The sequence below is a fragment of the Salvelinus alpinus genome, chromosome 10, assembly GCF_045679555.1.
Source record: "Salvelinus alpinus chromosome 10, SLU_Salpinus.1, whole genome shotgun sequence".
NCBI lineage: Eukaryota > Metazoa > Chordata > Actinopteri > Salmoniformes > Salmonidae > Salvelinus > Salvelinus alpinus.
In genome coordinates, this window is record NC_092095.1 from 73042733 (window position 1) to 73068309 (window position 25577).

Consider the following 25577-nt stretch of genomic DNA (forward strand, 5'->3'; position numbering starts at 1 on the left):
TTTCATTTTCCAAAACATTTAATATGACCGTATTTGCAAAATCAACCATATATTTTAATAGAACAGGTTGAATATTAATATAGACATTGGTGATTTTACCACTGTAATCAGATCAACATTATGTTATGGACATTGAATTGATTAGCCCACTAACCACATGTGTTAAATGTGTAGCTTCACTGTGTAGGACCATGAATTGGGCAGCTATACGCTATTTGTTAATAGGCTAATTATGTTCTGGCCCGCAGACTAGCTACAAGCTCAGCAACAAATTGATTGGAGAACAAACCTAGTTACCAACCCCCATTGTATATTGTCAATTCAATTTCCCCCAACATCATCATCACAATACAGATAATTCAAACATGTATAGGTATAGTGAAAACTTGAAGGACTCATTGTCTCTGTGAATTGAAATGTTGTTCCCCATCAGTGCACTCAGAAGAGGAAACAATGATACAATGTAGTCTAACAACATCTCTCTCAAACAGCACAGATGTGAGATGTGTTTCACTGTAGAAGCACTGGTCCTTTTACATTTTAATTCCAGGTTGCATATTACAATATTTAAGGGCATATCAGATGGTCTGCTCTGTCCATAACAGTCACACCAAGCATAGGGTTGGTTGGTATAAGATTGAAATAGGTAAATAATGTACCTGTGAAAACCCTATGAAATAGCTCCCCAATACCGTCTGATTGGTGACCACAGCCCTTCCAACAATACATTTAAATCGTGTTTTACTGTGATTGTTTCCACCCTGCTGCATGTATTCCATTTCAAATGTGTCTCCCAGTGCAGCTTTAGTTCCAGACTATTATGACACATCTGTCAGTTTCTTCTATGTTTCTAGGCCTCTAGTACAATGGAAAACATATTGTTTTTTGGTCACTACCATTGCAGGAAAATACCATGCTACTGGTGCAACTAGCAAACCAAAAACAACATAATCGTGGTTATTTAGCCTGATAACACATCACTGCCGACAGACACAAGCAGAAATGTAGCAGCCTGTACACCTAATCATTAGTGATCTGACATGTTGTATTGCATGGAAACTGTAGGCTACTAACAGCAGCTACATAGTCTAGTTTACTATGGTCCTGTACCTCTGACCAGGGTCAACAAAGTGGTAATGTTGTGTATTGTATATACAGTATTTCACTTCAAACAGTTTATTTCATTTAATTATACACAAGAGAAAAAAAATGTATGTACAAACATAATTTTTCATTACACTCTTGTCATTTAGCAGATGTTCTTATCCAGAGCAACTTACAGGACAAATAATGGTTAATTGCCTTGCTCAAGGGCACAATGACAGATTTTTCACCTAGTCGGCTCGGGATTCAAACCAGCAACCTTTCAGTTACTGGCCCAACACTCTTAACCGCTAGGCTACCTGCTGCCAGATCAATTAACTTCAATACAGTTACTCAAATACATTCATCATCAATGACTAAAATAATGAATCAAGTATTAAAAGACAATTTAGTTGATGTTGTTAATCATTAAACAAAAGTTTTGTAATAAAATAATACACCCAAACCATTGCTAAAAACTGATCATCACACCATCTTTATCTGATATACACTGTGTACAAAACATTAGGAACACCTTCCTAATATTGAGTTGCACCCCCCTTTGTCCTCAGAACAGCCTCAATTCATCAGTGCATAGACTGTCCAAGGTGTTGTGTGTTCCACAGGGATGCTGGCCCATGTTGACTCCAATGCTTCCCCCAATTGTGTCAAGTTGGCTGGGAGTGGATCTCTACGCCGAATAGCTTGTTCCATCTCCTCCCATAGATGCACAATTGGATTGAGATCTGGTGACTCGGCAGGCCACTGCAGTAAGCTGAATTCACTGTCATGTTCTTGGAACCATTCCTGGACAAGCCTTGTGGCATAATCCTGCTGAAAAAAATCTATTTGCAGATGGATACACTGCTGCCATGAAGGGATGCACCTGATTGGCAATGATGTTTAGATATACTGTGGCATTCAAACATTGTTCAACTTTTTTCAAGGGGCCCAATGTGTGCCCTGAAAACACGCCCCACTCCTTCACACCACCAGCCTGCAATGCTGACACACGGCATGGATGCATACAGTGGTGTAAAGTACTTAAGAATAAATTATATAAAGAACTACTTTAGTAGTATCTGTACTTTACTATTTATATTGTTGACAACTTTTATTTCACTACATTCCTAAAGAAAATAATGTACTTTTTACTCCATACATTTTCCCTGACACCCAAAAGTAATTGTTAAATTTTTTATGATTAGCAGGACAGGAAATGCTCCAATTCACAGACTTATCAAGATAACATCCCTGGTCATCCCTACTGCTTCTGATCTGGCGGACTCACTATACACAAATGCTTCGTTTGTAAATGATGTCTGAGTGTTGGAGTTTGCCCCTGGCTATCCGTAATATATATATTTTTTAAAGACAATTGTGCCATCTGGTTTGCTTAATTTAAGGAATTTGAAAATATTCATACTTTTGATACAGAAGTATATAACAACCAAATACTTTCACTCAAGTAGTATTTTAATGGGTGACTCACTTTTACTTGAGTAATTTCCTATTAAGGTATCTTTTACTTTACTTTTACTCAAGTATGACAGGTAATTCTTCCACCACTGGATGCATGTACTCGTGGTTTCCTGCATACCCTAGTCCTCCCATCAGCGTGAAACAGCAGGAACCCGGGATTCATCAGACCAGGCAATATGTTTCCAATGTGTCCAGTGTTTTCATTCCTTAGCTCACTGCAACTGCAGTTTTTTTTAATGTTGAAAGCTAATGGGGATCCATAACAAATACACAACAACTAGACCATTAAGGATCATAGCTTTCACCTGGGTTCACCTGGTCAGTCTATGTCATGGAAAGAGCAGGTGTCCTTAATGTTTTGTACACTCAGTGTAGGTTGTGTCTACTAGCTCATTCCCACAGAAAACTGCAGAGGGAAGCAGTACCACCCAGTCACCCATCAGACTCCACTGTGAGAAGCCTCACAGAGGATATTCAACCCTAAGGGCAAATCCAAGGTCATCTCAATATCTTTACAGTAGAAGCTAACAACACTCACCAAAACTGACAAGGTGTACACTGATCAGTAAAGAGGCTAACATTCTATAACGCTCCACTCCCTCTGCACAGTTCTCTCACAGTGAGAAACAATAGGATAACAATGGAGTGTTCTACGCTTTCTTCATTTGATTCAATTCAACGTTTAATGACATGAGAATTAAGTGGAGTGTCTAATCTTAGCTGGTCTGAGAGAACTTCTCTCCTTTATGTATACATTGGTGTCTTTTTAAATGGCCCAATCTGTAGAATCTCTTCTCACAGTCAGTGCAGTGATAAGGCTTCTTTCCTGTGTGTATACGTTCATGTCGTTTTAAGTTGCACAGTAGAGAGAAACTCGCCCCACAGTCAGAGCAGGAGTAAGGCTTCTCCCCTGTGTGTACACTTTCATGTCGTTTTAAGTGGCACAGTACAGAGAAACTCGCCGCACAGTCAGAGCAGATGTAAGGCTTCTCTCCTGTGTGTGTTCTCTGATGAACTTTTAGCCTAGTTGATGTTGTGAAGCATTTTACACAATCAGAGCAGGAGTAAGGCTTCTCTCCTGTGTGTGTTCTTTGATGAACTTTTAGCTCAGTTGATGTTGTGAAGCATTTTACACAGTCAGAGCAGGAGTAAGGCTTCTCTCCTGTATGTATATGTTTATGTGTTTTTAAGTGGCCCAGTCGAGAGAAACTCTTTCCACAGTCAGAGCAGGAGTAAGGCTTCTCTCCCGTATGTATATGTTGGTGTCTTTTTAAGTGGCCCAGTAGAGAGAAACTCTTTCCACAGTCAGAGCAGGAGTAAGGCTTCTCTCCTGTGTGTATACGTTCATGTCGTTTTAAGTTGCACAGTAGAGAGAAACTCGCCGCACAGTCAGAGCAGGAGTAAAGCTTCTCCCCTGTGTGTATACGTTCATGTCGTTTTAAGTTGCGCAGTAGAGAGAAACTTGCCGCACAGTCAGAGCAGATGTAAGGCTTCTCTCCTGTGTGTGTTCTCTGATGAACTTTTAGCCTAGTTGATGTTGTGAAGCATTTTACACAGTCAGAGCAGGAGAACAGCTTCTCTCCTTTATGCACTCTCTGATGAACTGTCAGAGTCTTGGATGTTGTGAAATTCTTCCCAACGTCATTATTGGAATATTGATTCCCTCTGTGTATTTTTAGGTGTACTTTTAGCTTTGATAGAAATGGGAAAATCTCCTCACAATGTGGGCAGGGGTGAGACCTCTTAGCTCTGTGATGTTCCTGCTGTTTCTCTCTGGATGTAGAGAATGTCTCAACATGGTCTCCTGTGTGAACAACATCAGAAGAACCAGTCAGTTTGTGTGATATACATGTCAATCACATGTTTTTTATGTAGCCCTTATTACATCAGAAGTTGTCACAAAGTGCTTTACAGTAACCCAGCCTCAATCCCCAAAGAGCAAGCAATGCAGATGTAGAAGCAAAATGGCCACGAAAAACTCCCTAGCAATCAGGTACCTAGGAAGAAACGTAGAGAGGAACCAGGCCCAAAGGGATGGCTTGTTCTCTTCTGGCTGTACCGGGTGATATACGTATATATATCAGTAGGCTGCACAATACAAAAGGGAATAAAAAACTATTCTAATATCACATCCGGCCGTGATTGGGAGTCCCATAGGGTGGCGCACAATTGGCCCAGCGTCGTCCGGGTTTGGATGGGGGTAGACCGTCAATGTAAATAATAATTTGTTCTTAACTGACTTGCCTAGATAAATAAAGGTAAAACATGTTTGTTTTTTAAAATACTAATTTCATAGAACTTTAAAACACTGGCAGATTGTCTACTTCACCACTTTCGTCTACTCTGATCACTCCAGACAGCCCAGTAAATAAAACAAATGCTGGCAATACTGGTGTCAAACCATGCAAGTGTCAGTAGCATGAAATAACATCTACCTTCTCATTGAAACAGTTCATCATGAAACAGTAACTTTTCATGCACAGTGGGAAGTTGGAACGAATAACACACTTAGTTAGATAGAATATGTGCTTACCATGAGAAACAGGTTTCCCAATCTTCTCCTCCTCTTCTTCATCTTTAATGTTGACATTCAGCTCCAGTGTTTGACTGCAGTCTTCCAGCTTCACTGATGCCATCTCTGGATCCTGCAGTGCAAACTGGGCTCCACTGTCACAATCAGGACCCAGTGAATGTAGGTTTGGACTCAGTGTGGAAGGAGAGAGGCAGGCTGGGTTTGTCCCCACTGTTGATGTTACCGGCCTCAGACTTAATTCTAGTCGTCCTGTAGTAACAATGAGAAACAGACAAAAAGTTATTGTCTTGACAGTTCTGGCACGTTCTTTATTCTCTATTAAAATATATTATATTTTTTTCTTGTTCAATTATCTAATTCAGTGCTTGACTTGGACTGAAATAGTTGTCGATACTCATTTTGGGGGCGGTACTGTTTATATTTAGATGCAGGAGCTCCACAATACTGTTGAGCTAATATTCTATAAGAAGAACATGAGCTCAAGCAGTAGAAAATTGAGGTGCCGGTACTCAGCTCCAGTGAGCTCCTGTCCATCTCATTTCAACAGATCTGGTAGGTAAGCATTGACAACAAAACACGAATTCATTCAAATTAGACAAAGTACAAGCTACACAACGTAACTAAACTTTACCTATAGTAGATTTATTGGATTTACATTATTAATAAATGACTCAGAAACCATTTAGTACAAGGTTGCAGTATGTTTTAGGCAGCACTATGTACTATTTTCCTGAATAACCTTTTCTTCACTGTATTACTCCAATCAAAAACCAATAGTATTTCTCATTCACACCATAGTAATAACATTTATAGATAAAGATGGAAACTGAATGTGTCTGACTATTAGTACACATGTAGGAAACTGATAATCATTACATTCAGCTTCAAAACAGTAGTGCGACCGTGAAATTGCCTCTCTTTGACGAAGACAGTGGGCGCCGCCATTTTCCCAGCTCGTGAATTTTACACAAAACCAATAGCATGTAAAACGAACTCAGAAATCTCAAATAAATTGATTATTTATTAAATTACCTTGAGAAAATTATGTACATCCACTCAGTTCCAAGATGGCGTAGCAGTCAGACGTCTTTGTCTTGTCCCATGTATATATCTTTTTATATATTTTTCCTTCGCATTCTTTTTTTATATTTTTCCTAAACCTCAACTTCAAAATACTCTCCTGCAACCTGCCTCACCCAATGTGGTGTGTATCTGTTTTTTTTCTAAAGTATTTCTATTTACCGCCGAACTGGAATCCCTCAACTGAAGCTAGCTAGCTAACTAGCTACCAGCTATCAGTCTGCTAACCACCGCTAGCAGTCATCAGCTAACCGTTAACACGGAAAGCTCTTGCCAGTTCGTACAACACGTTTTAAACCAGAGCATAACGGACCTATTTTTCTCTCCATATCCTCCAGATTCCTACCGCAAACTCTGAACCTTTTCATCTGGATCATCGCAGCTAGCTAACCGCAACCTGGGTTGACTACTCCTCGCTAACGTTTCCGTCCCGGAGTAAGCACCAACTAGCCTGGAGCTAGCCCATGCTAAGCCCATCTTCCGTCTAGGGATCCTGGGCTACTCCTGAAGCCCACTCCTCGGCTACAATATCCGGACCCCTTCTACTGCCGGTACGGGGCACGGAACCCCGTCGATCCTTCACGGCTGGAATACCGACATAATCTGCCCGAGGATTCCAACAGGCCCCTCAGGCGCGACGTCCCCTGAAGGACCATTCTGCTAACCGCGGCCTGCTAGCTATCTCGAGCATATTGGGCTGTTTGTGATCTAAAGAAACTGGCCGATGGATCAGCTATACCCATTTTGCCAATTGGACTTGGACCTCTCTGCTACTTGAAACCCTACTAATTCCACGACTGGGCTATCGACGTCACCGCACGAGGAGGCAAAAACAGACTTTCCCCCATCGCGACGTCCCTCTAAGGCCCTTATGCTAGCTTGCTAGCCCAGGGCCTACTAACTGCTAGCTTGCCTACTAACTGCTAGCTTGCCGGGCCTGCTAACTGTCTGAATCGCCGTGTCCCCAGCCAGCCCAACCACTCACTGGACCCATACGATCACTTGGCTACGCATGCCTCTCCCTAATATCAATATGCCTTGTCCATTACTGTCCTGGTTAGTGATTACTGTCTTATTTCACTGTAGAGCCTCTAGCCCTGCTCAATATGCCTTAACCAACCACGTTGTCCCACATATGCGATGCCATCACCTGGTTCAAACATCTCTAGAGACTATACCTCTCTCATTATTACTCAATGCCTAGGTTTACCTTCAATGTACTCTCTTCCTACCATACCTTTGTCTGTACATTATGCCTTGAATCTATGCTATCGTGCCCAGAAACCTGCTCCCTTTACTCTCTGTTCCGAACGTGCTAGATGGCCAGTTCTTATAGCCTTTAGCCGTACCCCTATCCTACTTCTCCTCTGTTCCTCTGGTGATGTAGAGGTTAATCCAGGACCTGCAGTGCCTAGCCCCACTCCTACTCCCCAGGTGCTCTCATTTGTTGACTTCTGTAACCGTAAAAGCCTTGGTTTCATGCATGTTAACATTAGAAGCCTACTCCCTATGTTTGCTTTAGCACATTCTGCCAACCCGGATGGCACAGCCGTGTCTGAATCCAGGCTTAGGAAAACCACCAAAACCCTGAAATTTCCATCCCTAACTATAATATTTTCCGCCAGGATAGAACTGCCAAAGTTCTGTCATACTATCCATGTCTGTACCAAAACAATTCGAGCTTCTACTTCTAAAAAAGAAGTCTCCTAACGTTGCCGCTTGCTATAGACCACTCTCTGCCCCCAGCTGTGCCCTGGACACCATATGTGAATTGATTGCCCCCCATCTATCTTCTGAGCTCGTGCTGCTAGGTAACCTAAACCGGGACATGCTTAACACCCCGGCCATCCTACAATCTAAGCTTGATGCCCTCAATCTCATACAAATAATCAATGAACCTACCAGGTACAACCCCAAATCCGTAAACACGGGCACCTTCATAGATATCATCCTAACTAACTCGCCCTCCAAATACACCTCTGCTGTTTTCAACCAAGATCTCAGCGATCACTGCCTCATTGCCTGCATCCGTAATGGGTCTGCGGTCAAACGACGACCCCTCATCACTGTCAAACGCTCCCTAAAACACTTCAGCGAACAGGCCTTTCTAATCGACCTGGCCGGGGTATCCTGGAATGACATTGACCTCATCCCATCAGTAGAGGATGCCTGGTTATTCTTTAAAAGTGCCTTCCTCACCATCTTAAATAAGCATGCTCCATTCAAAACATTTTAGAACCAGGAATAGAGATTGCCCTTGGTTCACTCCAGACCCGTCTGCCCTTGACCAGCAAAAAAACATCCTGTGGCGTTCTGCATTAGCATCGAATAGCCCCCTTGATATGCAACTTTTCAGGGAAGTTAGGAACCAATATTCACAGGCAGTTAGGAAAGCTAAGGCTAGCTTTTTCAAACAGAATTTGCATCCTGTAGCACAAACTCAAAAAAGTTCTGGGACACTGTAAAGTCCATGGAGAATAAGTGCACCTCCTCCCAGCTGCCCACTGCACTGAGGCTAGGAAACACTGTCACTACCGATAAATCCACAATAATTGAGAATTTTAATAAGCATTTTTCTACAGCTGGCCATGCTTTCCACCTGGCTACCCCTACCCCGGTCAACAGCCCTGCGCTCTCCACAGCAACTCGCCCAAACCTCCCCCATTTCTCCTTCACCCAAATCCAGATAGCTGATGTTCTGAAAGAGCTGCAAAATCTGGACCCCTACAAATCTGCCGGGCTAGACAATCTGGACCCTCTCTTTCTAAAATTATCTGCCAAAATTGTTGCAAGCCCTATTACTAGCCTGTTCAACCTCGCTTTCGTATCGTCTGAGATTCCCAAAGATTGGAAAGCTGCCACGGTCATCCCCCTCTACAAAGGGGGAGACACTCTAGACCCAAACTGCTTCAGACCTATATCTATTCTATTATATCTATTCTACCCTGCCTTTCTAAGGTAGGTCCATTTCGAATCTCACCATACCTTCTCCGCTATGCAATCTGGTTTCAGAGCTGGTCATGGGTGCACCTCAGCCACGCTCAAGGTCCTAAACGATATCACAACCACCATCGATAAGAGACATTACTGTGCAGCCGTATTCATCGACCTGGCTAAGGCATTGGACTCTGTCAATCACAACATTCTTATTGGCATACTCAACAGCCTTGGTTTCTGAAATGATTGCCTCGCTTGGATCACCAACTACTTCTCTGATAGAGTTCAGTATGTCAAATCGGAGGGCCTGTTGTCCGTACCTCTGGCAGTCTCTATGAACTATGAATGCGGTTGTGTGTTTGGCTATTGTGGTAAGCTAATATAATGCTATATTGTGTTTTCGCTGTAAAACACTTAAAAAAAATTGAAATATTGGCTGGATTCACAAGATGTTTATCTTTCATTTGCTGTACACCATGTATTTTTCATAAATGTTTTATGATGAGTATTTAGGTATTTCACGTTGCTCTCTGTAATTATTCCGGCTGCTTCGGTGCTATTTGTGATTGTAGCTGCAATGTAAAACTATGATTTATACCTCAAATATGCACATTTTTCGAACAAAACATGTGTAACATGTTATAACGTGTAACATGTTATAAGACTGTCATCTGATGAAGTTGTTTCTTGGTTAGTGACTAATTATATCTATATTTTGTCGGTTTTTTGAAAGCTACCTATGCGGTGGATAAATAGCGTTGTGTGTTTGGCTATTGTGGTGAGCTAACATAAATATATATTGTGTTTTCGCTGTAAAACATTTTTAAAAAATCGGACATGTTGGCTGGATTCACAAGATGTTTATCCTGTCTAGGACAGGGGTTCCGCTAGCGGAACTCCTCCCACATTCCACTGAAAAGGCAGAGCGGGAAATTCAAAAAATTTTTTTTTGAAATATTTAACTTTCACACATTAACAAGTCCAATACAGCATTTGAAAGATAAACATCTTGTGAATCCAGCCAACATGTCCGATTTTTAAAATGTATTACAGCAAAAACACCACGTATATTTATGTTAGCTCACCACCAAATACAAAAGAGGACAGACATTTTTCACAGCACCGGTAGCATGCAGGTAGCATGCACAAAGCCAACCTAACTAACCTAGAACCAACCTAACTAACCTAGAAACAACTCCCTCAGATGACAGTCCTATAACATGTTACACAATAAATCTATGTTTTGTTCAAAAAATGTGCATATTTGAGCTATAAATCAGTTTTACATTACTGCTACCATCATAGCTACAGTCAGAAATAGCACGGGAGTAGCCAGAGTAAATACAGACACCAACGTCAACTACCTAATTACACATCATAAAACATTTCAGAAAAATATATGGTGGATAGCAAATGAAAGACAAAGATCTTGTGAATATAGCCAATATTTCCGATTTTTGAAGTGTTTTACAGCGAAAACACAATATATCGTTATATTAGCTTACTACAATAGCTATCACACAACAGCATTGATTCAAGGCAAACGGTAGCGATAGCACAGTTCGACAGATATATGAAATAGCATCCCAAATTGGGTCCTTATCTTTGTTGATCTTCCATCAGAATGTTCTACAAGGGGTCCTTTGTTCAGAACCGTCTTTGTTTGGATCCAGAACGAACTATTTCCCTCTTGAATTAGCAAGCACACTGGCCGTGCGGAGCTAACCTCTCCTTGTTGAACAAATTCCTCCAACGCATCACGTCTAAAGTCCCGAATAAATTTCAATAATATAATTAAACTATATTGAATAAACATACTTTAGGATGATATTGTGACATGTATCAAATAAAATCGAAGCCGGAGATCATATTCACCTATAACGACGGTTTTCCAGGAGGCGATTCCAGGTCCAACTTCGCGCCTTCCAAAAAAAAATAATGGCGGACCTCTCACTCCAAGAGGTTGTATTCAATCCCAGAACGAGATAATCAAGTCATTTCTGCTCTCACTTCCGCATGACACCCAGGGGAAGGTGTATGACGTGTTTCTACAGTCATAAGTGACATGCCCTTTTATAGACAAGCTCTTGAAGAGAGACCTCGCTTTTGGAAATCTCACTTCCGGATAGGAAATGGGCTGTAAAAAGAGTTCTGTTTCACTTAGAGAAATAATTCAAACGTTTTTAGAAACTACAGAGTGTTTTCTATCCAATAGTAATAATAATATGCATATTGTACGAGCAAGAATTGAGTACGAGGCCGTTTAAATTGGATACGATTTTCCCCCAAAGTGAAAACAGCACCCCCTGTCCTTAAGTTATCTTTCATTTGCTGTATTGGACTTGTTAATGTGTGGAAGTTAAATATTTCCCAAAAATATTTTTTGAATTTCGCGCTCTGCGAAGGCAGCGGAATGTTGTGGGTGTTCCGCTAGCGGAACCCCGGGGCGAGAAAGGTTAAACATCTCCAATCCAAAATTAAATCTAGAATCGGCTTCCTATTTCGCAACAAAGCCTCCTTCACTCATGCTGCCAAACATACCCTCGTAAAACTGACCATCCTACCGATCCTCGACTTCGGCGATGTCATTTACAAAATAGCCTCCAACGCTACTCAGCAAATTGGATGTAGTCTATCACAGTGCCATCCGTTTTGTCACCAAAGCCCCATATACTACCCACCACTGCGACCTGTATGCTCTCGTTGGCTGGCCCTTGCTTCATACTCGTCGCCAAACCCACTGGCTCCAGGTCATCTACAAGTCTTTGCTAGGTAAAGCCCCACCTTATCTCAGCTCACTGGTCACCATAGCAGCACCCACCCGTAGCCCGCGCACCAGCAGGCATATCTCACTGGTCACCCCCAAAAGCCAATTCTTCCTCTCCTTCCAATTCCCTGCTGCCAATGACTGGAACGAACTGCAAAAATCTCTGAAGTTGGAGACTCTTACCTCCCTCACTAGCTTTAAGCACCAGCTGTCAGAGCAGCTCACAGATCATTGCACCTGTACATAGCTCATCTGTAAATAGCCCATCCAATCTACCTCATCCCCATACTGTATTTATTTATCTTGCTCCTTTGCACCCCAGTATCTCTACTTGCACATTCATTTCTGCACATCCTACCGTTCCAGTGTTTAATTGCTATATTGTAATTACTTCGCCACCATGGCCTATTTATTGCCTTACCTCTCTTATCCTACCTCATTTGCACATGCTGTATATAGATTATTCTACTGTATTATTGATTGTATGTTTGTTTATTCCATGTGTAACTCTGTGTTGTTGTATGTCGAAGGGAAGCACAGCTGCGAGCTGCCCAGTGACACGAGCCTACCAGACGGGCTAAATCACTTCTATGCTCGCTTCGAGGCAAGCAACAGAGGCATGCATGAGAGCATCAGCTGTTCCGGACGACTGTGATCATGCTCTCCGTAGAGGACGTAAGACCTTTAAACAGGTCAACATACAAAAGGCAGACGGATTACCAGGACCTGTGCTGACCAACTGGCATGTGTCTTCACTGACATTTTCAACATGTCCCTGATTGAGTCTGTAATACCATCATGTTTCAAGCAGACCACCCAAGAACACAAAGGCAACCTGCCTAAAAGACAACAGACCCGTAGCACTCACGTCCGTAGCCATAAAGTGCTTTGAAAGGTTGGTAATGGCTCACATCAACACCACTATCCCAGAAACCCTAGACCCACTCCAATTTGCATACCGCCCAAACAGATCCACAGATGATGCAATCTCTATTGCACTCCACACTGCCCTTTCCCACCTGGACAAAAGGAACACTTATGTGAGAATGCTATTCATTGACTACAGCTCAGCGTTCAACACCATAGTACCCTCAAAGCTCAACACTAAGCTAAGGATGCTGGGACTAAACACCTCCCTCTGCAACTGGATCCTGGACTTCCTGACGGGCCACTCCCAGGTGGTGAGGGTAGGTAGCAACACATCTGCCACGCTGATCCTCAACACTGGAGCTCCACAGGGGTGCGTGCTCAGTCCCCTCCTGTACTCCCTGTTCACCCACGACTGCATGGCCAGGCTCGACTCCAACACCATCATTAAGTTTACAGACGACACAACAGTGGTAGGTCTGATCACAGACAACGATGAGACAGCCTATAGGGAGGTCAGAGACCTGGCTGTGTGGTGCCAGAATAACAACCTATCCCTCAACGTAACCAAGACTAAGGAGATTATTGTGGACTACAGGAAAAGGAGGACCGAGCACGCCCCCATTCTCATCGACGGGGCTGTAGTGGAGCAGGTTGAGAGCTTCAAGTTCCTCGGTGTCCACATCAACAAACTAGAATGGTCCAAACACACCAAGACAGTCGTGAAGAGGGCACGACAAAGCCTATTCCCCCTCAGGAAACTAAAAGGATTTGGCATGGGTCCCGAGATCCTCAAAAGGTTCTACAGCTGCAACATCGAGAACATCCTGACTGGTTGCATCACTGCCTGGTACGGCAATTGCTCGACCTCTGACCGCAAGGCACTACAGAGTGTAGTGCGTACGGCCCAGTACATCACTGGGGCTAAGCTGCCTGCCATCCAGGACCTCTACACCAGGCGGTGTCAGAGGAAGGCCCTAAAAATTGTCAAAGACCCCAGCCACCCCAGTCATAGACTGTTCTCTCTACTACCGCATGGCAAGCGGTACCGGAGTGCCAAGTCTAGGACAAAAAGGCTTCTCAACAGTTTTTACCCCCAAGCCATAAGACTCCTGAACAGGTAATCAAATGGCTACCCGGACTATTTGCATTGTGTGCCCCCCCAAACCCTCTTTGGGGTATCTTATATATCCCAGCTTTACATAGGGTGGTAGATACTCTTCATCAAACATCAATAATAGAGAAACTTTTCTCCTTTTTTACATTCTCCATACGGGTCAAGCGACGTGCATTTGCGTACATTCTTTGGGATTTGTTTAGCGGATCGCATCCAACTTTTATCTGCATACACCGCCACCCACTGTACTGGTGTGAGGGATTCCACAGCCTACATGCATTCAATTCATTGATACAGTAATTAATACAGAAATGCCTTGCCAACTATTAGCCCTCTAAAGAAATTGGGAAATGTTCTTGATTCGTGCAGGAGATTGTGACCTCCTCCTCAGACCAATTGTCAGTACGTCCGGAACATTGTTCTGGGAACCAAAAGGGATATCTCAGTTTCAAAGTCTCAGCTTGGAAAGAAGAAGCCTTGTGAGGTACTGGTCGGTCACATGCAGGAACCAAACGTTAATGATGAATTAATTATGAATAATGAATAGGCTAAATCATGCAAATATAACTTGTCTGTCTAAGCAGTATATAGGAGAACTAACGGGACTGCCCCGGCAGAGCTCCTGACCGACGTTCACTCTGGTGCTTTAGGTTTGTTGGAACCTCTCCAGCTTGCTGATAATAAAGAATGATTCATTTAAGGTTGACTGAGTCCCTTTGTGGTGATTTTCCACAATAAAAACCCACCAGCCCATTCCACTATTTAACCCTATGCCAGACCACTACACCACTCAACACCCTCTGCAGCTGTTCTGCAATAAATCCTCGTAATCCCAAGTACTTCTTTGCCGCGGCCACCACAACCTCTATTTTCTGTTACTTTCTATCCATTTCTGCAGTACAATTGACAACCATGGCTATAAATGCTAAAAAGCCCACCTTGCTGAAGCACATATTATTCCCATCACTCTCTCTTGGTCTCTGCCTCCTCACAGGAATCCTCTCAAGATCCCTCACCCTGTACCCATCTTCCTCTACCACTCTCTTCACTGCTTCACCATACTACACTTTCTGTACTACTGTAACCCTGGCAACCTCAATCTGCCTTTCTTTCACCTGACACCTCAGATCTCCAGCCCCATTGGTTACCCCACAACTAACACACAGAACTTTCTCCACGATACCACACATTCCTTCATCTCATGCCCTCCTGCACTCTTCTCACATCTAGGCATCTCACTCCTACACAGTGCTTCAACAGGCCCATAAACCTGACACCTAAAACACTGTAGTATTTACAGAACAAAAACACTCACGGGATAACTGACACTTCCTACCTTCACCTCTGCATCAAAACTCTACATGACAGACAAAGTATTCTCTGTTTCCCAACGTTCTACACTGGATCTACGTCTCACCTAAAGACGAGCATCACAGACACCTGGAATCTTCCATTTCAACTCCTTAACACTTAAACCTAATCCCATTACCACTCCTTTCAATGCCGCCCTGTTCCGGAGAGCAATTCGAGTCACAATTATTGTCCCCAATCGCGAAATCCAGGGCGCCCACTGCTTCTGGATATAAGAGAAACAATAAATAATTATGAGTCCACTCCGAGTTACCTTCACCAATCTTGTTTCTCATGTTCTGAGAGTCCTTTAGGAGCCTTGTGGCAAACTCCAAGCTGGCTGTCATATGCCCTTTACTGAGGAGAGGCTTCCATCTGGCCACTCTACCATATAGGCCTGATTGGTAGAGTGCTGCAGAGATTGTTGTCCTTCTGAAAGGTTTTCGCAGCGCCACAGAGGAACTCTGGAGCTCTGTCAGAGTGACCATTGGGTTCTTGGTCACCTCCCTGACCAAGGCTCTTGGAGGATTTTCGATCATATCCTTGGACTAAAATGATTGACACTCAAATGCAAGCCTAACACCAATGTGCAAAGGGCCTTTCGGTAATATAGCACATATTCAATGGTATCTCTGTCTCTTTTCACTGTCAACTGCGTTTATTTTCAGCAAACTTAACATGTGTATATATTTGTATGAACATAAGATTCAATGACGTGCTCAATGGGATTGACACCTAAAACACTGTCTCCCGGGTGGCGCAGTGGTCTAGGGCACTGCATCGCAGTGCTAGCTGCGCCACCAGAGTCTCTGGGTTCGCGCCCAGGCTGGGCTGGGTTCGCGCCCAGGCTCTGTCGCAGCCGGCCGCAACCGGGAGATCCGTGGGGCGACGCACAATTGGCATAGCGTCGTCCGGGTTAGGGAGGGTTTGGCCGGTAGGGATATCCTTGTTTGTCTCCTTTTCTCAGTATGTCTCAGTATTTAAAAATGTAATAAAAATGTATGCACTCTACTGTAAGTCGCTCTGGATAAGAGCGTCTGCTAAATGACTAAAATGTAAAAAAGATTGAGATCCGGGCTCGTCGCTGGCAATGGCAGAACACTGACATTCCCGTCTTGCAGGAAATCACACACAGAACGAGCAGTATGGCTGGTGGCATTGTCATGCTGGAAGGTAATGTCAGGATGAGCCTGTGGGAAGGGTACCACATGAGGGAGGAGGATGTCTTCCCTGTAACGCACAGCATTGAGATTGCCTGCAATGACAACAAGCTCAGTCCGATGATGCTGTGACACACCGCCCCAGACCATGATAGACCCTCCACCTCTATCCCGCTCCAGAGAACAGGCCTCGGTGTAACGCTCATTCCTTCGACGATAAAAGCGAATCCGACCATCACCCCCGAAGAGACAAAACCGCGACTCGTCAGTGAAGAGCACTTTTTGCCAGTCCTGTCCAGCGACGCCCATAGGAGAAGTTGTTGCCGGTGATGTCTGGTGAGGACCAGCCTTACAACAGCCCTACAAGCCCTCAGTCCAGCCTCTCTCAGACTATTGCGGACAGTCTGAGCACTAAATGGAGTGATTGTGCGTTCCTGGTGTAACTCAGGCAGTTGTTGTTGCCATCCACTGCGAGGATGATCAGCTGTCCGTCCTGTCTCCATGTAGCGCTGTCTTAAACGTCTCACAGTACGTATATTGAAATGTATTGCCCTGGCCAAATCTGCAGTCCTCATGCCTCCTTGTAGTATGCCTAAGGCACGTTCACGCAGATGAGCAGGGACCCTGGGCATCGTTCTTTTGGTGTTTTTCAGAGTCAGTAAAAAGGCCTCTTTAGTGTCATAAGTTTTCATAACTGTGACCTTAATTGCCTACCCTCTGTAAGCTGTTAGTGTCTTAACGACCGTTTCACAGGTGCATGTTCATGAATTGTTTATAGGTCAATGAACAAGCATGGGAAACAGTGTTTCAAATCTTTACAATTTTGAACTGTGAAGTTAATTGGATTTTTACTAATTATCTTTGAAAGACAGAGTCCTGAAAAAGGGATGTTTCTTTTTTTGTTGAGATGTCATTCTGCCCGTGCGCCGAAGACGTGTATGTCCATTATGGCAGCCCCCCGCACCGCTCTGATTCAGAGGGGTTGGGTTAAATGTGGAAGACACATTTCAGATGAATGCATTCAGTTGTACAACTGACTGGGTATCCCCTCTCCCATTCGGAAATTATTTAGACCCTTGACTTTTTCCACATTTTGTTACGTCACAGCCTTATTCTAAAATTGAGTGAATAAAACATTTCTCAATCTACACACAATACCCAATAATGACAAAGCAAACCAGTTTTAAGAAATGTTTTCACAAAAAAAAACAGAAATACCTTATTTACGTAAGTATTCAGACCCTTTGCTATGAGACTCAACATTGAGCTCAGGTACATCCTGTTTCCATTGATCATCCTTGAGATGTTTCTACAACTTGATTGTTATCAACCTGTGGTAAATTCAATTGATTGGACATGATTCGTAAAGGCACACACCTGTCTATATAAAGGTCCCACATTTGACGGTGCATGTCAGAGCAAAAACCAAGCCATGAGGTCGACGGAATTGTCCGTAGATCTCCATGAAAGGATTATGTCGATGCACAGATCTGGGGGAGGGCACCAAAACATTTCTGCAGTGTTTATTTTTTATTGAACCTTTATTTAACTAGGTAAGTCGGTTAAAGAACAAATTATTTTTTACAATGACGCCTCCCCCGGGCCAATTGTGCACAGCCCTATGGGACTCCCAATCACGACCGGTTGTGATATAGCCTGGAATCGAACAGGGGTCTGTAGTGAGATGCAGTGCCTTGCGCCACTCAGGCGCCCCTTGAAGCTTTGAAGGTCCCCAAGAACACAGTGGCCTCCATCATTCATTCATTTATATATACATAAAAATATATATATTTATTAGTTCCAAGTAGGACAAATCGGCAATTACAGAAATACAATTCTCTTTTCTTTCACCCCCCCCCCCCCCCAACACAAAGATAGAAAAACAAAACAAAACAACCAAACAAATAAAAAGTACAATGTGCGGTTGCTTCGGCTAGAGCCAATATTCAATGCTTCTACAACATCACCGGTTTGCAAAAACTCACAAAACAGATCCCAAATATTATGAAACTCTGGGGCTTTCTTTTTCACTATATAAGTAAAATTTTCAAGAACCAGGCTTGACGTTAATTATTTTAACCAATGGCCAAGTGAGGGGGAACTGACATACTTCCAGTGGAGAGCAATTGAACGTCTAGCTTGTAATAGACAGAGGTCAACCATTTTCTTTCCTCTCCTATGTAAAGAGATATTCTCTGGGTAAAGATTTAGGAGGCATAGTTTAGGGATTAGTGGTATTGGGGTAGAGGTCATCTCAGAGATATAGCGCAATACTGAGCTCCAAAACGTTTGTATCTCAGCACATTCCTCAGGCAATGATACAAGGTGCCTAAATGTGTGTTACATTTAACACACAGGCCTGGGGTATTGGGGTCAAATTTGTGGAGCTTAACAAGGGTGATACATGTTCTCAGTTACAATACAATTGGATAATATCTCAGGCGGGTGTTTATTGTCTGTATCTGAGCTCTACAGCATATCATACCCCAATACACTGTACATATCCAGAAGTGGACCTAGAAGTTTGTCGTTAAATATCTATTGGGAGCCCATCTGGACCTGCCTCTTTACCTCCCTTCATATTGAAAATAGCATCAGATATTTCAACACCATCCAATTCCTTTTCCAGATCCAATTTAGTGTCTGAAATAGAGGCAACATCAAAACCTGATTAGTTCTCAGGAGATTCAGAGTTGTAAAGTGTGTTGTAGTAGGAAGCAAATGTTTGGTTTATTTCCACAGGATCCATTGATAATTGTCCTGTTAATTATGAATTGCATTAATGGCTCGGTCTGAATTTAACATCTTAATGCGCCAGACAAGCAATTTACCAGGTTTTTCACCTTGATCATAGGACTGTTTCAGTCTAGTTAAGCTGTTTTCAGTCTTTGAGGTGGAAAGTTCTTCGTACTGAGCTTTAATGCAGCTGGTGGCCACACCAGATACTGACTGTTACTTTTGATTTTGACCCCCCCCCCTTTGTTCAGGGACACATTACTTAATTTCTGTTAGTCACATGTCTGTGGAACTTGTTCAGCTTATGTCTCAGTTGCTGAATCTTGTTATGTTCATACAAATATTTACACACGTTAAGTTTGCTGAAAATAAACGCAGTTGACAGTAAGAGGGTGTTTATTTTTTTGCTGAGTTTATTTTTACATTGTCAGCTCAGGGATTCGATCCAGCAACCTTTCGGTTACTGGCTCAACACTTTAACCATTAGGCAACCTGTACGTATTCATATAAGTAGGCTGTGCAATACAAAAAGAGAAAATAACTATTCTAAAAGTATCTCATAAGTCATGAAAATGATCAGCCATATCATCCTCCACTTATTATCACAAGGGTTAGTAACTATACAGACTCACTTCATAGAACTTTAAAACACTGGCACTTTGTCTACTTCACTTCTTTAGTCTACTCTCTGATCACTCCAGATATCCCAGTGAATAAAAATATGAAATAATATTTACCTTCTCATTGAAACAGTTCATCATGAAACAGTTCTACTGTAACTTTTCATACAGTGGGAAGTTGTAACAAACAATAAAAGTAGATAGAACCTGCTCTTACCATGATTAACAGATTTCCCAATCTTCTCCTCCTCTTCTTCATCTTTAATGTTGACATTCAGCTCCAGTGTTTGACTGCAGTCTTCCAGCTTCACTGATGCCATCTCTGGACCCTGCAGTGCAAACTGGGCTCCACTGTCACAATCAAGACCCAGTGACTGTAGGTTTGGACTCAGTGTGGAAGGAGAGAGGCAGGCTGGGTTTGTCCTCACTGTTGATGTTACCGGCCTCATACCTGAGTCGGCAAGTAGTACAAGAGAAACAGACACAAAAGTTATTTTCTTGAAAGTTCTGGCAAGGTCTTTATTCTCTATTAAATATATTATATTTTTCTTGTTCAATTATCTAATTCAGTGCTCGACTTGGACTGAAATAGTTGCCGATAAACATTTTGGGTGCCGGTATGGTTTATATTTAGGTGCAGGAACTCCAAAATACTTGAGCTAATACTTAAGTAGACAGGTGTGTGCCTTTCCAAATCATGTCCAATCAATTGAATTTACCACAGGTTGACAACAATCAAGTTGTAGAAATATCTCAAGGATGATCAATGGAAACAAGATGCACCTGAGCTCAATGTCGAGTCTCATAGCAAAGGTTCTGAATACTTATGTAAATAAGGTATCTGTTTTTAATTTTTTATAAATGTGAAAACATTTCTAAAAACCTGCGTTTGCTTTATCATTATGGGGTATTGTGTAGATTGAAGAACATTTTTTATTTAATCCATTTTAGAATAAGGCTGTAACGTAACAAAATGTGGAAAAAGTCACGGGGTCTGAATACTTTACGAACACACTGTACGAATTCATATCAGTAGGCTGGTACTGTACGTATTCATATCAGTAGGCTGGTACTGTATGTATTCATATCAGTAGGCTGGTACTGTATGTATTCATATCAGTAGGCTGGTACTGTATGTATTCATATCAGTAGGCTGGTACTGTATGTATTCATATAAGTAGACTGGTACTGTATGTATTCATATCAGTAGACTGGTACTGTATGTATTCATATCAGTAGGCTGGTACTGTATGTATTCATATCAGTAGGCTGGTACTGTATGTATTCATATCAGTAGACTGGTACTGTATGTATTCATATCAGTAGGCTGGTACTGTATGTATTCATATGAGTAGGCTGTACAATACAAAAGAGGAATAAAACTATTATAAAAGTATCTCATAAATCATGAAAGTTATGACCTATATCATCCTCCACTCACTATCACAAGGGTTAGAAACTACACAAACTCACTTCATATAACTTTAAAACACTGGTAGTTTAGCCCAGTAAATAAATCAAATGCTGGCAATACAGGTGTCAAAACCATGCAAGTCTCAGTAGCATGAAATAACATCTACCTTCTCATTAAAACAGTTCATCATTAAATCCTGCCCTGCCTTTCTAAAGTCTTCGAAAGGTAAGTTAACAAACAGATCACCGACCATTTCGAATCCCACCGTACCTTCTCCGCTATGCAATCTGGTTTCCGAGCTGGTCACGGGTGCACCTCAGCAACGCTCAAGGTCCTAAACGATATCATAACTGCCATCGATAAAAGACAGTACTGTGCAGCCGTCTTCATTGACCTGACCAAGGCTTTCGACTATGTCAATCACCGCATTCTTATCGGCAGACTCAACAGCCTTGGTTTCTCAAATGACTGCCTCGTCTGGTTCACCAACTACATCACAGACAGAGTTCAGTGTGTCAAATCGGAGGGCCTGTTGTTCAGACCTCTGGCAGTCTCTATGGGGGTTCCACAGGGTTCAATTCTCGGGCCGACTCATTTCTCTGTAAATATCAATGATGTCGCTCTTGCTGCTGGTGATTCTCTGATCTACCTCTACGCAGACGATGCCATTCTATATACTTCTGGCCCTTCTTTGGACACTGTGTTAAACCTCCAGAGCTTCAATGCCATACAACACTCCTTCCATGGCCCCCAACTGCTTTTAAATGCTAGTAAAACTAAATGCATGCTCTTCAACCGATCTCTGCCCGTACCCGCCCGCCCGACTAGCATCACTACTCTGGACGGTTCTGACTTAGAATATGTGGACAACTACAAATACCTAGGTGTCTGGTTAAACTGTAAACTCTCCTTCCAGACTCACATTAAGCATCTCCAATCCAAAATTAAATCTAGAATCGGCTTACTATTTCACAACAAAGCCTCCTTCACTCATGCTGCCAAACATACTCTCGTAAAACTGACTATCCTACCGATCCTTGACTTCGGCGATGTCATTTACAAAATAGCCTCCAACGCTACTCAGCAAATTGGATGTAGTCTATCACAGTGCCATTCGTTTTGTCACCAAAGCCCCATATACTACCCACCACTGCGACCTGTATGTTCTCGTTGGCTGGCCCTCGCTTCATATTTGTCGCCAAACCCACTGGCTTCAGGTCATCTATAAGTCTTTGCTATGTAAAGAACTGCCTTATCTCAGCTCACTGGTCACCATAGCAACACCCACCCGTAGTACGCGCTCCAGCAGGCATATTTCACTGGTCATCCCCAAAGCCAACTCCTCTTTTGGCCGCCTGTCCTTCCAGTTCTCTGCTGCCAATGACTGCAACGAATTGCAAAAATCACTGAAGCTGGAGTCTTATATCTCCCTCTCTAACTTTAAGCATCAGTTGTCAGAGCAGCTTACCGATCACTGCACCTGTACACAGCCCATCTGTAAATAGCCCACCTAACTACCCCATCCCCATATTGTTATTTATTTTTGCTCTTTAGCACCCCAGTATCTCTACTTGCACATCATCATCTGCACATCCATCACTCCAGTGTTAGTGCTAAATTGTAATTAATTGCCCACTATGGCCTTACCTCTTACTACATTTGCACACACTGCATATAGATTTATCTATTGTGTTATTGACTGTACGTTTGTTTATTCCATGTGTAACTCTGTGTTGTTTTTGTCGCACTGCTTTGCTTTATCTTGGCCAGGTCGCAGTTCTAAATGAAAACTTGTTCGAAAACTGGCCTACCTGGTTAAATAAAGGTGAAATAAAATAAAATAAATAAAACAGTTCTACAGCAACTTCTCATACACAGTGGGAAGTTGGAATGAAAAGCACAAACTTAGTTAGATAGAACCTGCTCTTACCATGAGAAACAGACGTCCCAATCTCCTCCTCCTCTTCTTCATCTTTAATGTTGACATTCAGCTCCAGTGTTTGACTGCAGTCTTCCAGCTTCACTGATGCCATCTCTGGATCCTGCAGTGCAAACTGGGCTCCACTGTCACAATCAGGACCCAGTGACTGTAGGTTTGACTCGGTGTGGAAGGAGAGGCAGGCTGGGTTTGTCCTCACTGTTGATGTTACCGGCCTCAGACTTAATCTGAGTCGGCCAGTATTAATAAAGAAAAACGGACACAAGTTAGTGCCAGAACTGTCAACTTTCTTTATTCTCTAAAAATATGGATTATTTTTTAGGTGCAGTTGCTCCCCAATACTGTTGAGCTAATATTCTATAAGAGGAACATGAGCTCAAACAGTAGAAAATTGAGGTGAAGGTACTCTGCTCCGGTGAGCTCCTGTCCAAGTCTAGCACTGATCTCATTTCAATAGATCTGGTAGCTAAGCATAGACAACAAAACATTAATTAATTCACATTAGACAAAGTACACACTTTAAATTATGTTACACAACTCTTAATGCACTTAATCTATAGTAGATTTCCTGAATTCACATAAATGCATAAATTACTCAAAAAACATTTCGTACAAGGTTGCAGTATGTTTTAGGCAGCACTATGTACTATTTTCCTGAATAACCTTGTCTTCCCTGTATTACTTCAATCAAAACCCAATAGTATTTCCGTCACACCATAGTAACATGTATAGATAGACAGAAACAACTGAATGTCTCAATATTAGTACACATTTGGAAAACTGATAATCATTACATTTAGCCCCAAAACAGTAGCGCAGCCGTAAAATTGTCTTTCTCTGCTGCACCCTCACTGCCTGCACTGAAGTGTTTTGATGCAGACCGAGTGGGAACCGCCATTTTACCATCTCGTGAATTTTACACAAAACCAAAAACGACATGTAAAACGAACCCAGAAATCTCAAATAGATTGATCCTTTATGAAATTACCTTGACGAAATGATATACATCCACTTAGACTAACCCAAAGTCTATAACTATGTGACTTGTAAAAAAGTGATCACGTTCACTCACGCGGTTTGACACAAAAATAGCACATAAAACCTTTATCAAACGTGATAATACCTTGACGTATTTGTTACCTAGCATGTTATGACATGTTCTTTCGATATTATAACGTGCTATTACATACCAGTAGTAATATATTTGAAAAGGACACAGAAGTTGTCGTCTCGACTGCACAATTCTGGCGTAACCTTTATTCTGACGAATGATGCGCGCCTGCGCAGAACTTCCTGTTCCCCCCACTACCAGTTTCTAAACCCAGAGACGTAAAAACGCGAGACTTCAGAGAAGGCTTGCGAAGCAGACCAAGCTGTGTTTTGAGAAGTCAATGAGAGAAGTGAACAATTCTGACACTTTTGCAGCGGCTAATTGGGATCCTAATAAATACCAAAAAGATTCCGTCGGCACACACTTGAAACATGGCCATTCTTTTATCAATTTCATAACTGCAGTGGCTTATTCACAATAGCTCACACTGCATATCATATATATCCTAGCATCACAGATAGCCTAGTTGAGCCAGTAGCTGGAAAGTTGCTGGATCGAATCCCCGAGCTGACATGGCAAAAATCTGTCGTTCAGCCCCTGAACAATGCAGTTCCTTAGTAGGTAAAAGTAACGTAAAGTTTTTTTTTTAAATCACCAGAGTAGCCAGACCGAGGTGAAGTTGGTTTTATATTCATTCGCCAAAAGCCATTTACATTTTAAAAATTAATAACAAATGAATTGATTGTCACAGAAACAAAAATAGATATGGTTTATTCTATAAAAGTCTAGCATAAAATCTATCAAATATCATTTAAAACTGTATAAATCAATAACTAATTCACCGTTTGTCACAGAAACATCAAACTATGTATGATTTATTCTATAAATGTCTAGTATACTTTTACAACCTTTGCTTTGAGTAGAAATTCCCGTTTTGATTTGATAGAAATACATAAAATCTCAAATATTGCATTTAAAGATAAAGAAATCAATAACTAATTCAGTGATTTTCTCAGAAAAAAGTGAGAATATGCATTTATTTAAAATAACTTAAAATAAATGTTCATTTCAAGTGCAATTTGTTCTATATGAAGTTAGACAATGTTTACATAAAGTTGTACAATGTTTACAATCTTAAATTGTATGTCAAATCAATGTTTACCATCTTAAATTTTATGTCAAATCAATGTTTGCATTTTTAGTGCTACAGTTCCACATTTTAAAGTAGTTACAAGGAACAACAGTCATTTATTTATACGTCTCTAATTTAACAGCAAAAAGGCCCCTTCCAATCATTTTCTGTTTTGGCTTTGTTGAAGTCCTTCATTGTCATCCCCAGACAAGCTAAATGGTACCATCTCTGGCACACAGAGCGTTCTATCTGCAGTATTAAAAACATAAAACAGGGTTATGTTGATTTACATGTAAATAACAGTTCTGG

The 25577-nt window shown here is 42.0% G+C and overlaps 3 protein-coding genes across 7 annotated transcripts in view; 1 reads left to right on the forward strand and 2 right to left on the reverse strand.

Moving 5' to 3' along the window:
* Positions 1–24513, reverse strand: LOC139533050 (zinc finger protein 135-like). Of its 4 annotated transcripts, XM_071331259.1 has the most exons (5): positions 24276–24433; positions 23077–23312; positions 19950–20183; positions 5099–5347; positions 1–4369 (listed from the first exon to the last, which is right to left on the reverse strand). In XM_071331259.1, exons 2-5 carry the CDS (start codon positions 23177–23179, stop codon positions 3282–3284), a joined length of 1674 nt encoding a protein of 557 aa, XP_071187360.1. In that variant the 5' UTR covers positions 23180–23312; positions 24276–24433; the 3' UTR covers positions 1–3281. The 4 variants fall into 4 exon arrangements, with proteins under 4 accessions (XP_071187360.1, XP_071187361.1, XP_071187362.1 ...); XM_071331260.1 differs by lacking the exon at positions 19950–20183 and having other exon boundaries at positions 24276–24400; XM_071331261.1 differs by lacking the exon at positions 5099–5347 and having other exon boundaries at positions 24276–24400.
* Positions 1–25577, reverse strand: part of LOC139533031 (zinc finger protein ZFP2-like) — a 530089-nt gene that overhangs the window by 234867 nt on the left and 269645 nt on the right. The gene's annotated exons all lie outside the window — the stretch shown is intronic.
* The window catches only part of LOC139533041 (zinc finger protein 271-like), a 222385-nt gene that overhangs the window by 19696 nt on the left and 177112 nt on the right, over positions 1–25577 (forward strand). The window lies entirely within an intron of this gene.

Excerpts from the sequence above, each read along its gene's own strand:
- LOC139533050 (XM_071331259.1), bottom strand. The coding sequence starts at position 23,179 with ATGGCATCAGTGAAGCTGGAAGACTGCAGTCAAACACTGGAGCTGAAT. Across the intron at positions 5,348-19,949 it reads TGGGAAATCTGTTAATCATG|GACGACTAGAATTAAGTCTG; the intron begins GTAAGAGCAGGT and ends TTGTTACTACAG. Across the intron at positions 4,370-5,098 it reads TGGGAAACCTGTTTCTCATG|GAGACCATGTTGAGACATTC; the intron begins GTAAGCACATAT and ends TTGTTCACACAG.